Consider the following 16,334-nt stretch of genomic DNA (forward strand, 5'->3'; position numbering starts at 1 on the left):
TTTCTGAGCCTTTAACAAACTCACAAACAGGACGCCACAGCTGTGCCCGCGCACACGCACGCGCACAGACACACACGCACACACACACACCCTCTTCTCACCCAAGTAAAAGCAGTCAGGAGCCCCAGGAAGCAAAAGGAAAGACAGGAGTACCGCGCGGCGGCGAGGCCACACGGCACCGCTCGCTTCCGGCTCTGCTCCTACTCCAGGTCGTCCTCACCCCCAACTAGAGAGCACAACTGAAAAAAAATAGAATTCTTTGGAAACTGTCCCTGATTGTTGTGCGGCCGCCGCGTAGCACGGCCGGCCGGCGCTCCTCACGCGCTGCTCAGGCTGGCGATGCTCTGCGGGTGAAGCTGCTGCCACAGCTGCTTCTGCTGGACCGCAAGCTGCTGACACTGGTCTGAGGTCGACAGGAGGTTTACGAGAGGAGACACGCAATTTGCCGGAATGATCAAGCCTGTAACGAGCAACAAGGCTGTAAAGTTGCATGCAGGAAACCGTACAGCATTTCAGAGCATCTCAGCAGCTTCCAAATGAGGCGGAACAATAAGCACTGGGAACGAGAACTTCACACAGATGAATGGCCTGCTGAGACCCAGCCCGGTTCCCTGGGTTCCCAAGCGCCGCGCGGTGTAGCAACACTTCCTCTTTTACTGCTGCTGAGGGCTGAGGTCAGGAGCCGGAAGCCTCTGTGCTAGACCCCTGGCTCTTTTGTAGTTTGAAACAGGGTCAAAATGACTGAGGCTAGCCTTGAACTTGCGTTCGGCCTGTCTGGGCCTCCCAAGTGCTTGGACGACCAGTGTGCACCACCATGCCCAACTACATCTCCTTACCGAAGGAACAGAAGGTCAAGTACAGTGCATTACCAAGAACTCTCTTTCCAGCTCAAAAATGCACGCACGCACGCCTCCTAGGGCATCGGCGAGCGTGGGGGACGAGTGCTGTGAGAACCACTCCCTCGTGCTCGCCCAGCAGTGCTGAGGACAGCAGGGCAGACCCTGGCCCCCTGGAAAGCACAGCCGTGCCAAGGGACTGCAACTCTGTGGTATGGCGGTGAGAAGCAACATTCCACGGAAGCTTTTATTTTGTTTAAAAGTGAAAGGCAGAGTCGGGAATGGTGGCACACACTTGTAATCCCAGTACTTGGAAGGCTGAGACAGGAAGATGCACAGGTTCAAAGCCAGCCTCAACTAGAAGGGTGTGGTGGCACACCCTTGTAATGCTGGGAAGCATTCAGGAGGCTGAAAGCGGAGGATGGCAGTTCGTGGCCAGCCTCACCTACTTAGTGAGACCCTGTTTCAAAATAAAGAATAAAAAATAGGGCAGTGAGTATAGCTCAAAGGTGGAATGCCCCTGGATTCCACCCCCAGACCCACCCCCCACACACAAAAAAACCCAGCCTCAGCTATACTTGGTGGTGTGGCTCTCAGCAACTTAGTGAGACCCTGTTTACAAATATATATATATATATATCGTTGGGAGTATAGCCTGGATGTAGAAGGGCCCTGGGCTCCATCCCTAGTACCACAAACAAATAAATAAAAGTGAAGCCGGGCGTGGTAGTGCACACTTGTAATCCCAGCATTTGGGAGGCTCAGACTGGAGAATCGCGGTTCGCAGACATCCTCATCTATTTAGTGAAGCCAAGTTTCAAAATTAAGAATAAAAGCAAGGTGTGGTGGTACACGTTTATAATCCCAACATTAGGAGGTTGAAACCTAAGGATTGTGGTTTGCAGACAGCCTCAGCTACTTAGGTCCTCTGCAACTTAGTGAGACTCTTCCGAAATAAAAATACAAAATAGGACAGGGTAGGTATAGCACAGAGTTCGAATGCCCCTGGGTTCCATCCCCAGACCCACAAAATAAAGAAAAAGAAAAAAAATAGGTCTGGGGAATAGCATGGAGGCAGAATGTCCCTGAGTTCAGCCCCAGTTCCATACAAAAATAAGTAAAAAAATAAAATAGGGCTGGAGTGTACTTCAAAGGAAGAACACCTACAGATTCAATCCCTATTATCACACACATACCATAAAAAGAACACGGAAATTCGGGCTTTTACATGAAACTTTTTTTTTTTTTTTGGTGGTACTGGGGCTGGAACCCAGGGGCTTTCTACCTCCAGGCTACACTCCCAGACCGTTTTTATACTTTATTTGAAAAAGGGTCTCACTAAGTTGCTGAGAGCCTCACTAAGAAGCTGAGGCTGGCTTCGAACCTGCGCGATCCTCCTGTCTCAGCCTCCCAAGCACAGGGATGACAAGCGTGCGCCACCACGCCTGGCTTAACATGAAACTTTTTTTGAGTGTGGTATTGGGGGTAGAAACCAGAGGCATTCTACCTCTGAGCTACACCCCCAGCCCTAATACATATTTTATTTTGAAAAAGGGTCTCACTGAGTTGCAAAAAGCCTAAGTATCTGAGGCTATCTGTGAAGCGCGATCCTCCTGTCTCAGCCTCCCAAGCGCTGGGATTACAAGTGCACGCCACCACGCCTGGCTAACCTGGCTCTTTTAAAATTTTTACTTTGAAATAGGGTCTCGCTACGTTGGAGAGGCTGTCCACGGCTCTCAATCCTCCTGCCTCAGCCTCCCAGGTCCTAGGTGACAGCATGAATGCCACGCATCTTCAACTCAGCATGCAGAGGGGCTGGTGTAACCGGACCACGGGTGCTAACTTGCTTCTGCTCTGGAGTGTCGTGGCGGAGCAAATCGGGGGCGGCCAGCCTGCTTTCCTTGCTCCCTGTCCCCTCCCTGGAGGGGGGCTGCCCTGTCCTCGGGGAGCACCCCCAGAACAGCCCCAGGGAACGGAGCGAGAGGAGCAGAAACACCACGAGAGGACGGGCACAGCCACACCGCAGCCCGGCAGCTCAGGCCGAGCGCCCCCGGCCGGAACACACCTACGATGGGAGAGGCAAGCGAAAGGCGCCCCTGATTCTTCTCCCCAACTCCAGCCAGAACAAGGCGTGGGCTCACCTACAATCCGCTGTCCATCTTCCGTTCGCAGCCGAACGATCTGCATCTTCACGTTTGTGCCGCTGACAGACGCGAGGACGCCCTCGACCTTCGTCCAGACACTCAGCACTGACCCGCACAGTACGTAGTAGGTGCGACAGCGAAGGCCGATTTCACAAACCAGCCCCAGACTCGCTTTTTTGCAATTGCCACGCCTAGAAAAGAGTTAAAAACACAGGGACACGTCAGCACATGCACAAACACGCACGTGGCTAAAGGGCTTGTGCGGCGGACCCAAATTCCAAGTGGAATAGTGGCATTATCTGCCTTTACTTTTGAATTTTTAAATTTTTATATTTTTTGGTGGTACTAGGGTACCTGGAAACCCTCTTCCTCCGGGTTACACTCCCAGACCTATTTTATATTTTTATTTGAAAACAAGAGTCTCTTAAGCCAGCGAGGCTGGCTTCAAACCTGCGTGATCCTCCTGTCTCCGCCTCCCAAGTGTGGGGATTAACAAGCGTGCGCCACCATGCCCGGCAAAGAGATGTCAGGAGTGGGATTCAAAGCCACACCTTCAGGGGAGACTGCGACCTGAACGCAGCACCTGAGACCGCTCAGCCATTCTGACCCCGTGTTTATTTTTGATTAGTACTACAGGTTGAATCCAAGAACATTTTACCTCTGAGATACATCCTCAGCCCTTTTTATTTTGTATTCTGAGCCAGGGTCTCTCTAAATTGCTGCAGCTGGTTTTAAAGCTGTGCCCCTCCTGTCTCAGCCTCCCAAGAACTGGTTACAAGGCTGGCCACCATGCTCCACTTCTATTCTGTCATGCTGGCCTGCGACCGCCATCCTCCTCCACGTCCCTGCACAGGGGTCATGAGTGTGAGCCTGGACTGCCCCACACTCCTCGCCATCGAGCGGGGCGTCCCCTCACGCATGAGCAGTCAGTGAGGACCACTTGAATCTGCGCACAGCGAGCTCTCTCCATGCGCTGAGATGCACGCTCAGGGCTAAGCCTGGAGCGCGGGGCCAGCTCCTCCACAGAATGTCGCCGCCTCCTATTGTGCGGTGACCGAGGGCAGCACCCGGCTGCCCAGGAGCCCCTCATTTTGAGACGGCAGTAAGGTGCTTTGGATTTAGTGGGGAGAGGAAGGGACGACTTTAGGAAGGAAGAAGAAAACGCCAATGACATTTAATCCTAAGACAACTGGTAGAGAAGGCGTGTGCACACCACGACTGCCCAAGCCAGTGAGAGACAAACACTAACCAGTAAGCGTGCGTGCAGGTGTCTGCAGAAGAATTATACTGCTCTAACCAGTGCACCAGCGCGTCATCCGACACCACCTGCCAAGTCAAACACATCGCTTCAGTTCAAATGAACCATCGAATCTAGCCGTCCCCCCCTTGAGGTACTGGGGACAGACCTAGGGGCATTCTCCCTCTGAGCTACACCTCTAGCCCTATTTTATTCTTTATTTTGAACAGGGCCTCACTAAGTAGCTGAGGCCGGCAGCAAACCTGCAATCCAATCCTCCTGTCTCAACCTCCCAAGAACTGGGATTAAAAGCATGCTTCAAAGCCGGGCGTGGTGGCGCACGCTTGTAATCCCTGCGCTTGGGAGGCTGAGACAGGAGGATCGCAAGGGTTCGAAGCCAGCCTCAGCTACTTAGTGAGGCTCTCAGCAACCTAGTGAGACCCTGTTTCCAAATAAAATATTAAAAAAAAAAAAGGTCTGGGAGTATAGCCTGGAATTAGAAATCCTCTGGGTTCCACCCCCAGTACCACCAAAAAAAAAAAAAAAAGCATGCTTCAATGCCAGGCGTGGTGGCGCACGCCTGTCATCCCCGCACTTACAGGAGGATCGCGCAGGTTCGAAGCCAGCCACGCTGGCTTAAGAGACCATTTCCAAATAAAAATATAAAATAGGTCTGGGAGTGTAGCCCGGAGGTAGAAGGGCTTCCAGGAACCCCAGTACCACACGCGCGCGCGCGCACACACACACACATACACACTCACGCATGCACACACACAAAACAAAACATGTTCCACACCCCTGGCTACCAGCAGATTTTGTGCGTGTGTCTGTGGTACCGGCGGTGAAACCCAGGGGAATTCTACCTCCGAGCTATAGTTTTGGCCCTATTTTATTTTTTTTTAGTTTACTTAGTTTTCTTTCTTTTTTTTTTAAGAGTGGAGATGGAACTCAAAGGCATTACAACTCCAAGATGCACCCCCAGCCCAATTTTACCTTTTACTTGGGAACAGGGTCTCACTAAACTGTGAAGCCCTCGCTAAGCTGCCGCGGCTGGCGTCTAACCTCTGCCCTATCTCGGTCTCTCCAGCACTGGATCACAAGCATGTCCGGCTCTAATTCATTTTATTTGGAAACGGTCTGTTTCAAAGCACTGGCCTCAACCTGAGATCCTCCCGTCTCAGCTTGCCACGCACTGGGAATAGAGAAGTCTGCCACCGTGTCTGGCTTATGAACAACTTCCTAATCATGAATCCTAACTGTTCTGAAATGACAGTAACCAGCAATGGTAACCTAAGGTAGTAATGAAGCTGGAAACTAACGTTAGGAAAGAACACTGACTGTTCTCTAGAAATCTTCCGAGGACGTTAAGCACTGCAGCATGCTCACAATTAAGTGGAAGGTGAGGTGGAATTCCAGTTACATACATCTTCCTTTATTAAAACATTTCTAAGTGTAGTCATCAGGGGAAACTCATTACTGAAAGCAAAAGGCAGCAGTTTTCACTTAGTTTTGTGCAATTTAAGATGGAGCCCAGGGCACTGTACCTCACAGCCATACCCTGAGCCCTATTTTACTTTTTATTTACAAACAGTATAGCCGGGCGTGCTGGCACACACTGGTCATCCCAGCGTTTGGGAGGTTGAGACAGGAAGATCCCGGTTCGCAGCCAGCCTCAGCTACTTAGTGCGGCCCTTGCAACGCAGTGCGACCCTGTTAACTGTCAACAGCCTAAGTTGCTAAGGCTGGCTGAAAACCTGCAAACCTCCCATCTCAGCCTCCCACGTACTGGGATTTCAAGCATGCATTATCATGCCCTGCTAGCAGTTTTAAATCCCCCTAGGGAGCTGGGCGTGGGGACGCACGCTTGTCATCCCAGCACTCGGGAGGCTGAGACCTGGAGGATCGCGGTTCGCGGACAGCCTCAGCTACTTAGTGAGGCCCTCTGCAACTCAGTGAGACCCGGTTTCAAAATAAAGAATAAAAATAAAAAAATAGGGCAGGGGGTGTAGCTTGGAGGTCGAATGCCCCTGGGTTCCATCCCCAGACCCGAAGAAAAAAAAAAAAAAAAAAAAAATCCCCCTAGGGTTTTTTTCTTTCCTTTTCTTTTCGCAGTTCTGAGGATGGACCCAAGGGCATTCGACCTTTATCTACACCCCCAGCCCTATTTAATTTTCAAACAGGTCTCACAGAATTGCAGAGCACTTCACGAAGTAGCTGAGGCTGGCCCCAAACTGCAATCCTCCAGTCTCAGCCTCCAAAATGCTGCGATTACAAGCGTGAGGCACCCCGTCAAACTCCTAAATTTCTTTCTTTTTTTTTGGTAGTACTGGGGGTGAAACCCAGAGGCTTTCTACCTCCAGGCTAAATTCCCAGGCCTATTTTATACTTTATTTGGAAACAGGGTCTCACTAAGTTGCTGAGAGCCTCACTAAGTAGCTGAGGCTGGCTTTGAACCTGTGCGATCCTCCTGTCTCAGCCTCCCAAGCGCGGGGATTACAAGCGTGCGCCACCACACCCAGCCCCTAAATTTCTTAATGGTTAATAGATAATATTAAGACTGGGTAGTAGTATAACAAAATTTCTAGTATAAAAATTGTCCTTTAAACAGAAACTAAAAAAAAAAAAAAAAAAAATTGAAATAACTTTATGTCTAGACAGTTCACCTCCACAGAGTCCCAATACCCTCCGAAGCAAGTCTTCAATAGTCTGACACACGAGTACCTTTTTATACTTCTTTTTTAAATCAGCATAAATTTCTAATTTGAGCTGTTTCCCAGTATTTGGTCGATAAACTAAGAACAGTTTCTTTTTAGGGTTCACTTCTTTAACTAAGATGGCAGTTTTCTTGTTGTTTCTTATCTGTTGAAAAAAGAAAATGAGAAAATATAATTTGATACTATATACTGTAAAGCACATTTTTGCACTGTCACATTTACAAATATGATTATTCAAAAAATATAACACCAAAATAAATGTATATATAACGTTCAGAAAGGACCACAGCCATATATATATATATATTTTTTTTTTTTTTTTGGTGGTGGTACTGGGGGTAGAACCCAGGGGCTTTTCTACCTCCCAGCTATACTCCCAGACCTATTTATATTTTACTTGGAAACAGGGTCTCACTGAGTTGCTGAGAGCCTCACTCAGTAGCTGAGGCTGGCTTTGAACTTGCTCGATCCTCCTGTCTCATCCTCCCAAGCGCGCACCACCAAACCCAGCTCAGAACCATATTTAATTGGGGTGGGGGTACTGGGGAATTAAATGCAAGGATATTCTATGGAGCTACAGAAAGAGGGGGAGAGGGAGAGAGGGAGAGAGGGAGAGGGAGGGGGAGGGGGAGAGGGAGAGAGGGGGGGGGAGATGTGGATAGAACCCCGAGGCATTCTACCTGAGTTACACACCCAGCCGTGTGTGTGTGTGTGTGTGTGTGTGTGGTGTCGTGTCTGGGGATGGAACCCAGGGCCATTGAGCTCCACGCTACACCCACTGCCCTACTTTTTATTCTTTATTTTCAAACAAGGGCCTCACTAAGCAGCTGCGGCTGCAAAGACGCACGTGGCAGCCCTTGAGCGTAGTGCTCACGCCTGTGATCCCAGGACCCGAGAGACTGAGACAGGAAACAGGGCTGGGAGTTTTGCTCAAAGGGAGCGCATCCTGGATTCCATCCCCAACACACACACACACACACACACACACACACACACACACACACACACACGGCTGGATTCGGTGGTAGGCTGTTATTCCAGTACTTGGGAGGTTGAGACATGAGGATTACAGTTTCAAGGGCAGCCTCAGCAGCAAAGAGGCCATGTTTCAAAACAAAAGGCCTAAACTGGGCGTGGTGGTGCACACTTGTAATCCCCGCGCTTGAGAGGCTGAGACAGGAGGATTGCGCAGGTTCGAAGCCAGCCTCAGCTACTTAGTGAGACCTTGTTTCCAAATAAAATATAAAATAGGTCTGGGAGTATAGCCTGGAGGTAGAAACCCCGTTCCACCCTCAGTACCACCAAAATAAACAACAACAACAAAAGAAAGGCCTGGGGGATGGCTGAGGTTGAATGTCCCTGGATTCAATCCCCAGTACCATAAAAATATAAATAAGGCATGTAAGGGAACAAAGACGCCATTTTACGAATTAATGACTGCAGAAGAGAAAGCAGACAGAACAGGCGCTTGCAACAGGGCAAGCTCAGCGAGGCTGTGGGGCGAGCCCACAGGCCCACGCAGCAGCGGCCTTACTTGAAGTGACAAGTAGAATCCGTCATCAGGGCCCGCCAGGTCAGCCCAGATCTTGGTTGCTTCCTCCCAGGACATTCCCCTCTCTACACTGATCTGGAAGAGAAAGCACAGGACGAGATGCAGGCCCGGCCCCGTGCCAGCCCCATGCGGCCCCGGTGCCCAGGGCGCTGCCCCCGCTTACGGTGTAGAGCTGCACGTGGCCGGAGGTGGAGTAGCCCGGCGTCAGGAACTTCTTCACGTCGCTCTTCCTCACCTTCTCATCCCCAGAGCCCAGATCTGAAGCCAGAAAAGCACCACAAAAATGTCAAAACGCCTGTCAGGAGCACGGGGGAGGCCTTCAGACCCCTACTCACCTAGCGCTCCGGGCTCGAGTCTTCTCATCCCCCCACTCACCTAGGATTCCCATGTCGTATCGTCCATTTTTTTTGGCATTTTGAACAACTGCAGTGAGTGTGTCCGCAAAATACTGAAACAACGCATTCTGCTGGTGCACTTCCATGCCCAGAATTCTATTTAAGAACTTTCCTATGTTGTTATAATCTGCAGTGACAAGAGCACAAGAACAAACCCACCCTTTCAAGAGGCAGTTAACGTTGTTCCTATTCGTCGATGTCAATTTCCACCCCACTTCCCCTCAGTTCTTGCGTCGTTCTGTTTTGTTTCGGTGGAACTAGAGGTTGAACCCAGGAGGCATTCTACCTTGAGCTACCTCCCAGCCCTGGGCTTCCTTTTGAAGCAGGGTCTCACTGAATTGCAGAGAGCTGGGAACCTGTAATCTTCCTGACTCAGTTTCCCACTGGAACTGGGATCACAAGCGTGCCCACCACCTGGCTCCAAGGTCTTCCTCTACAACACTAGCAATCGGTCCTTTTCTACTTCTAACCATCAGTACTGGTGTAGGACACACTCCAGTGATGCTCAGGAGCTGGGCTGGCGGCGCACACCTGTGACTGTAGTACTTCGGTTACTAGCAATGGCAGCACCAGCCCCAGCAACTTAGCCAGGCCCTGTTTCAAAATGAAGACGGGCATGAAAGATGGCAGGCTCAAGGCCAGTCTAAGCAATTTGGCAAAACCCTCAGCAACTTATTACGACCCTTTTACAAAATAAAAATAAAATAGAGCTGGGGGTATGGGCTGGGGATAGAATGCCTATGGCTCAACCTCTGGTACCAAGAAAAACAACAAAAAGTAAAAGGAATAATAATAAATGAACTTCATTAATTCATCAAGTTATATATAAATACAACATTAACAGTATTACCTTTATCTAGAGTAAGAATTCCTGAGCGATCTTCTACATTTATGAGGCCAACTCCTATCAGCCCTTGTCGAACATCTGAAGAAAATAAAATCATTAAAATCCATACAATCCAAATGACTCAGGGAACTATTACTTCATCAAATGAGATCAGGTTCCAGCATTAAGACCCAGACTACCTGGGTGCAGTGACATACTCCGGCAGTCTGAGCTACTTAAAGGAGGCTGTGGCAGGAGGATTACAAACTCGAGTCCAGCCTGGACAAAGTGGTGACCTTGTCTTAAAACACAATAAAAAGCACACTGGGCATTTTGGCTCATGCCTGTAATCACAGTACTTGGGAGGCCAAGACAAGAGAATCCTAGGTCTGAGGCCAGCCTCAGAAACTTAAAAGACACTCAACAATTTAGCGAAACTGGATTTTAAAATAAAAAAGGGCTACAGGGTGTGGTGGCACATGCTTATAATATTCCCAACATTTGGGAGGCTGAGACAGGAGGACTGAGGTTTGAGGACAGCCTCAGCTACTTAGTGAGGCCCTCTGCAACTTAGTGAGACCCTGTTTCAAAATAAAGAATAAAAAATAGGGCAGAGGGTGTAGCTTGGAGCGTGAATGCTCCTGGGTTCCATCCCCATGCCCCCCAAAAAAACTCAAAATCTAAGTACATAAGCCAAGGGTGGCACACTGTTATAATCCCAGCATTTTGGAGGCTGAGACAGGAGGATCACGGTTCACAGACAGCTACTTAGGGAGGTCACTTGCGACTCAGTGAGACCCTGTTTTCAAAAAAAGAATAAAAAAATAGGGCCAGGGGTATACCTCGAAGGGAGAATGCCCCTGGGTTCCATAAACAAACAAAAAACTAGTATGCAGGCTCCAGCCCAGACATATAAGAGAGAAAGCCAGGTATCATGGCGCACACCTGTAATCCCAGTACTTGAGGAGGCAGACACAGGAAAACTGCAGGTTCAAAGACAGCCTCTGCAATGTAGTGAGGGTCTCAGAAACCAAATGAGACCCTGTTTCCGTATTAAAAAATTAAATTGGCCGGGTGTGGTGGCGCACACCTGTAATCCCCACGCTTGGGAGGCGGAAACAAGAGGTTCGCACAGGTTTGAAGCCAGCCGTGCTGGCTTAAGAGACCCTGTTTCCACATAAAAAAGTATTAAAAAATAGGTCTGGGAGTGTAGCCCGGAGGTAGAAGGGCTTCCAGGAACCCCAATACCACCAAAAAAAAAAAAAAAAAAAAATTAAATTGGGCTGGGAGCATAGCTTAGAGGGAAAATGCCTCTGGGTTCAATCTACAGAACATGGTAAATTTGGACTAAAAATTCTCCTTTTGGACATCTCCCTTTTGGAAAGAAAACCTTTTTGTGTGTGTGTGGTATTGGGTGTGGAACCCAGAGGCTTTCTACCTCCGGGTTATACTCCCAGAAAATTTTTTTTTAAATATTTTATTTGGAAACAGGGTCTTAATAAGTTGCTGAGAGCCTCACTAAGTAGCTGAAGCTGGCTTCGAACCTGCGCGATCCTCCTGTCTCAGTCCCCCAAGCGCAGGGATTACAAGTGTGTGCCACCACGCCCGGCTTGGAAAGAAAACCTTTGTATATAAAGATAAGTATGTAAGTTCAGCACTGTTTGTGGTTGTAAAAAACCAGAAACCATCTGAATATCAATAAGTGAATGACTGAATAAACTGTCATATTGTTATAAAACTGCTAAAAAAAAAGGGTGAGGCCTTAAGTTGGTCTCAGTACAACGAAATAAATAAGAAGAAACCCATAACGTAAAAACATGGAGAAGAGATGTGGAAGGCTGACCTGCTCACAGTGCTGCCGGCTGTGACTTCAGGGGATTAAGTATACTAATATTTTGGTAATATTAGAGACTGATCCCAGACTGAACTGTTACCATCTAAACTACAACCATAGGCCTTTACTTTTTATTTTGAAACAAGAGCCTCACTAAACTGCCGAGGCTGATGTTAACCTGCAAGCCTTCTCTCTCAGCCTCCGTGTGCTAGGATTACATGTGTGGGCCATCACGCCTAGCTAAAGGTTTTGGTATAAGAAGTAAGCTTTTCTAGCCAGGTGTGGTGGCAAGGCTTGTAATCCCAGCACTTGGGAAGCTGACTCAGGAGGATTGTAGGTTTGAACCAACTTCAGCTACTCGGTGGGCCTTCCGCAACTTAGTAAGGCCACGTTTGAAAACAAATAATAAAAAATAGGGCTGGGGGTGGCTTGGAGGTAGAATGCCCTTGGGTTCAATTCCTAGTACTAAAAATAAAAAGTAAACTTTTCTTTAAATATTTTATTTGAAAGCCGAGTCTCACTAAGTTGCTGAGAGCCTCACTAAGTAGCTGAGGCTGGTTTTGAACCTGTGCGATCCTCCTGTCTCAGCCTCCCAAGCGCTGGGATTACAAGTGTGCGCCACCATGCCTGGCTAAAATTTCTAAATTTTATGTAACTTATGTTTAAAGAAAAATAAACACTAAAACAGGCAGTCTTAGCACAGGTTCTAGTACTTTTCATGGTTACGAGCACTTTGTGTATGTACACTACTGGGGATGGAACCGTGGGCATTATACTTCTGAGCTACACCCCCAGCACTATTTTACTTTTAAAACAGGGTCTTGCTAGATTGATGCGTCTCACTACTTGCCGAGGCTGTCCTCAGGCCTGCAATCCTCCCAAGCCCTAGGATTACAGGCATGTGCCACCACATCTAGAAATAAAAGTATTTCAATGATAGCACTGTAAAAGCGCAATGTGGAATTCAGAACACAAGACGATGAGGCACCTAGTATCTGAACATGTAATTTTATGCACGCCTAAGTAAGCTGGAAATCCAAACATAACTTAAACTTGCCTTATTTACTCTGTATGAAGTGTTTTACTGATATGATGTGATATACCAGCTAGAACGAGCTACTAATATACATAGTCCTTTTCCCCGAACTTGACAGTTACCACAAGCATACTTCCATCAACTGTTAAAAAACACAAATCAGAAATAATGGGAACATTTCCTAAGTATAAGAAAAAGTGTTTGATTCCGCAAACTTCAGAGAATACACAGATAATCCCATTATCATAATATTCTCTGAGCGAGAAAAATCAAATTTTAATTTATGATGACTTAAAATCCTAGAGCCAGGCCTGAAGGCAATAGGAGGAACAGTCATCAAAGCTCACAAGCATTTTAGATTTACCTTTAAAGAATTCTCCGGGATAGTCTGGAGGTGGCGATACCATAGGAGCATCCAAGTTTACAATGGACTTCATCACGATTTCTAAAGCATTTCTTCCGTACTGCAACGGAAACCCAAACACTAACTGGATTTGCACTTAGACCCTTTCAACCATGTGCTTTCCTGAATGCTACAAAAGGGAACAGAGTCACAGAAACAAAACCACAACGACCGCGCTTCTCGGCTCTCCACACTGGATGGACAGCACCCAGGCCCTGTGCTGCTGGCAATGCTCCGCTCACTGCAATGTCCAATAAATCACACCTGCCTCTGGGAACTCAGACTTGATTCACTGACAAGTGTTTACTGCCTTTCTTTCTTTCCTTTGGTGGCACTGGGGGTTGAACCCAGAGGCAGTCTACCTCTGAGCTAAACCCCCAGCCAGATTTTATTTATTTGGAAAAGCAGTCTAAGTTGTAAAGGGCCTTGCTGTTGTCAAGGTTGGCTTTGAACCTGCAACCCTTCTTTCAGCCTCCTCTCCGACTTCCAAGTGTTTTATTATGTTTCTATTTCTCAACAGAAGTAAAAAGCCAGGAGCTGTGGGTGGTGGCGCACACTTGTAACCCAGCAACAAGGAGAATTGTGGTTCGTGGCCAGCCTCAGCTACTTAGTGAGGTTCTTTGCAACTCAGTGAGACCCTGTTTGAAGATAAAGAATAAAAAATAGGGCTAGGGGTATAGCTCCCAGGAGGTAGAATGACCCTGGGTCCCATCCCCAGTACAAAACAAAACAAAACACACACTTGTAATCCCAGTACTTGGGAAGCTGAGAGAGGATGACTGTAGGTTCACAGCCAGCCTTAGCAACTCAGTGAGGCTCTCCACAACTCAGTGATATCTTGTTTCCAATTAAGAAATAAAACAGAAGCCTGGCGTGGTGGCGCACGCTTGTAATCCCAGCATTTGGGAGGCTGAGACTGGAGGATCGTGGTTCGCGGACAGCCTCAGCTACTTAGTGAGGCCCTCTGCAACTTAGTGAGACCCTGTTTCCAAATGAAGAATAAAAAGTAGGGCAGGGTGTAGCTCGGAAGTCAAATGCCCCTGGGTTCCATCCCCAGACCCGCAAAAACAAAAACAAAACAAAAAAAAAAACAACAACAAAAAAAAGAAATAAAATAGAGATGGGGGTGTAGCTCAGAGGTAGAAGGACCCTGGGTTGGTTTTATCTCCAGTATGCAAACAACAAAACCAGAAAAAAAAAAAAAAAGGAATAAAAAATGGACTTTACTGCACTACACTAACCAAAGATCTAACTTACAATGCGAAACCTACATCTCACGAGAAGCCAGGCTGAGGCAAAGCCAGCGTGGCCAGCGCTCGAGGGCCCCACGGCCGGCGGGCGCCCTGCCTTTACCCCGCGGCTTCCGCCGGCTCCCACAGCCATCAGATTCGGAGGAGACATGTACCTTATTGTCGAAGTTGAACCTGCTGAGATCCCTGGACTCTGTGGCTCTTCTGTCACCATGGGTGAGCGCCCCCTAGCAACACAAAGCTTCCCGTCAAGGAAGGGTGCATACATCAAGTAACAAACATTCCCATTATGTTTTACACACGTCTATAACAATTCAGAAGCTTACCAAACTCTCAAGTCTTTTAGCAACAATAGATGCAAATCTCTGTTCTCCTGCCAACTCAGAAATCAGGAAGACGTACTCAGGAGCAGTAACTTGGTTTGATCTGTGAGTTCTTCCTGTAAGAACGTTTTTTTAGAGATCATGATTGTGCTCACTAGACAGAGACAAAAGATTCCAAGATCTATTTCAAGCATTTATAACGGGCTGGTATTTAAAAACTCAAGAAGAAGGCCGGACATGGTGGCGCACACTTGTAATCCCCGCGCTTGGGAGGCTGAGACAGGAGGATCCCACAGGTTCGAAGCCAGCCTCAGCTACTTAGTGAGGCTCTCAGCAACTTAACGAGACCCTGTTTCCAAATACAATATAAAAAAGGTCTGGGAATATAGCCCGGAGGTAGAAAGCCTCTGGGTTCTACCCCTAGAACCACCAAGAAAAACCACCACACAACCACAAACTCAAGAGGAGGCTGAGCTTGGTGGCCCACGCTGAGACTGGAGGATCAAAGCTTGTAGTCAGCCTCAGCTACTTAGTGAGGCCCTTTGCAACATAGTAAAACCCTGTTTCAAAATAAAGAATAAAAAGTAGGGCTGGGGGTGTAGCTGGGAGGTCAAATGCCCCTGGGTTCCACCCCCAGACCCACAAAATAAATAAATGAATAAATGAATAAATAAATAAAAATCCAAGAGGAGCCGGGCGTGGTGGCATATGCATTTGGGAGGCTGAGACAGGAGGATCTGGGTTTGCGGCCAACCTCAGATACTTAGTATGGCCTTCTGCAACTTAGTGAGATCCGCTTTCTCCCTCCCTCCCTCCCTCTTTCTTCCTTTCTTTCTGTTTTTGGTGGTACTGGTAGTGGAACCCAGGGGCTTTTCTACCTTCTGGCTATCCTCCCAGACCTATTTTATATTTTGTTTGGAAACAGGGTCTCACTAAGCTGCTGAGAGCCTCACTCAGTGGCTGAGGCTGGCTTTTGTTTTGTTTTGTTGGTACTGGGGTTCCTGGAAGCCCTTCTACTTCCGGGCTACACTCCCAGACCTATTTTATACTTTTTTAAATTTGGAAACAGGGTCTCTTAAGCCAGCACAGCTGGCCTCGAAGCTGCGCGATCCTCCTGCCTCTGCCTCCCAAGCTCCGGGATTACAAGCGTGCGCTACCACGCCCTGCTGAGGCTGGCTTTGAACCTGTTCGATCCTCCTGTCTCAGCCTCCCAAGAGTGAGGATTACAAGCGTGCGCCACCACACTCGGCAGATCCTGTTTCAAAATAAAGATTAAAAAATAGGTCTGGGTCTGTAGCTTGAAAGTAGAATGCCCCCTGTGTCCCTTCCCCAGTACAACAAAAAGAAAAAAACAAGAGAAAAATAAAAACCTAACATTTTCCATAGCTTCCCAAAAGTAAGCAATTGAAAACACTTATTTGGACAGGCATGGTGGCACAGGCTTGTAATCCCCACGCTTGGGAGGCAGAGACAGGAGGATCGCGCAGGTTTGAAGCCAGCCTCGCTGGCTTAAGAGACCCTGTTTCCAAATAAAAATATAGAATAGGTCTGGGAGTGTAGCATGGAGGTAGAAGGGCTTCCAGGAACCCCGATACCACCAAGACAAAAAAAAGAAAAAAAGAAAAAAGAAAACGCTGATTTGAATGATATTCAGAAAAACAATCCCTGTTATAATGAAATGAAACAGAATCCCGCTATCCTCCCAAAATCATTATTATCTAAGCACTGGATCACAGGAAAATAAAACTGGAAGGAAACAGGCCTGCTGTGGATGGAGCACGTGA

At 47.9% G+C, this 16,334-nt stretch overlaps 1 protein-coding gene across 2 annotated transcripts in view; it reads right to left on the bottom strand.

Moving 5' to 3' along the window:
* Positions 1–317: 317 nt before the first annotated feature.
* The window catches only part of SBNO1 (strawberry notch homolog 1), a gene marked incomplete at both ends in the record, with an annotated part of 45,383 nt that continues 29,366 nt past the window's right edge, over positions 318–16,334 (bottom strand). For both annotated transcript variants that reach the window (XM_080717400.1, XM_080717399.1), the window contains 11 exons: positions 318–460; positions 2,978–3,171; positions 4,230–4,306; positions 6,939–7,076; positions 8,466–8,558; positions 8,647–8,741; positions 8,859–9,005; positions 9,729–9,803; positions 12,939–13,038; positions 14,383–14,454; positions 14,554–14,666. In XM_080717400.1, the coding sequence (XP_080573526.1) occupies positions 318–460; positions 2,978–3,171; positions 4,230–4,306; positions 6,939–7,076; positions 8,466–8,558; positions 8,647–8,741; positions 8,859–9,005; positions 9,729–9,803; positions 12,939–13,038; positions 14,383–14,454; positions 14,554–14,666 (1,247 nt within the window). The remainder of the gene's footprint in view (positions 461–2,977; positions 3,172–4,229; positions 4,307–6,938; positions 7,077–8,465; positions 8,559–8,646; positions 8,742–8,858; positions 9,006–9,728; positions 9,804–12,938; positions 13,039–14,382; positions 14,455–14,553; positions 14,667–16,334) is intronic.

The sequence above is a fragment of the Muscardinus avellanarius genome, assembly GCF_963383645.1.
Source record: "Muscardinus avellanarius genome assembly, chromosome: 21".
Lineage (NCBI taxonomy): Eukaryota > Metazoa > Chordata > Mammalia > Rodentia > Gliridae > Muscardinus > Muscardinus avellanarius.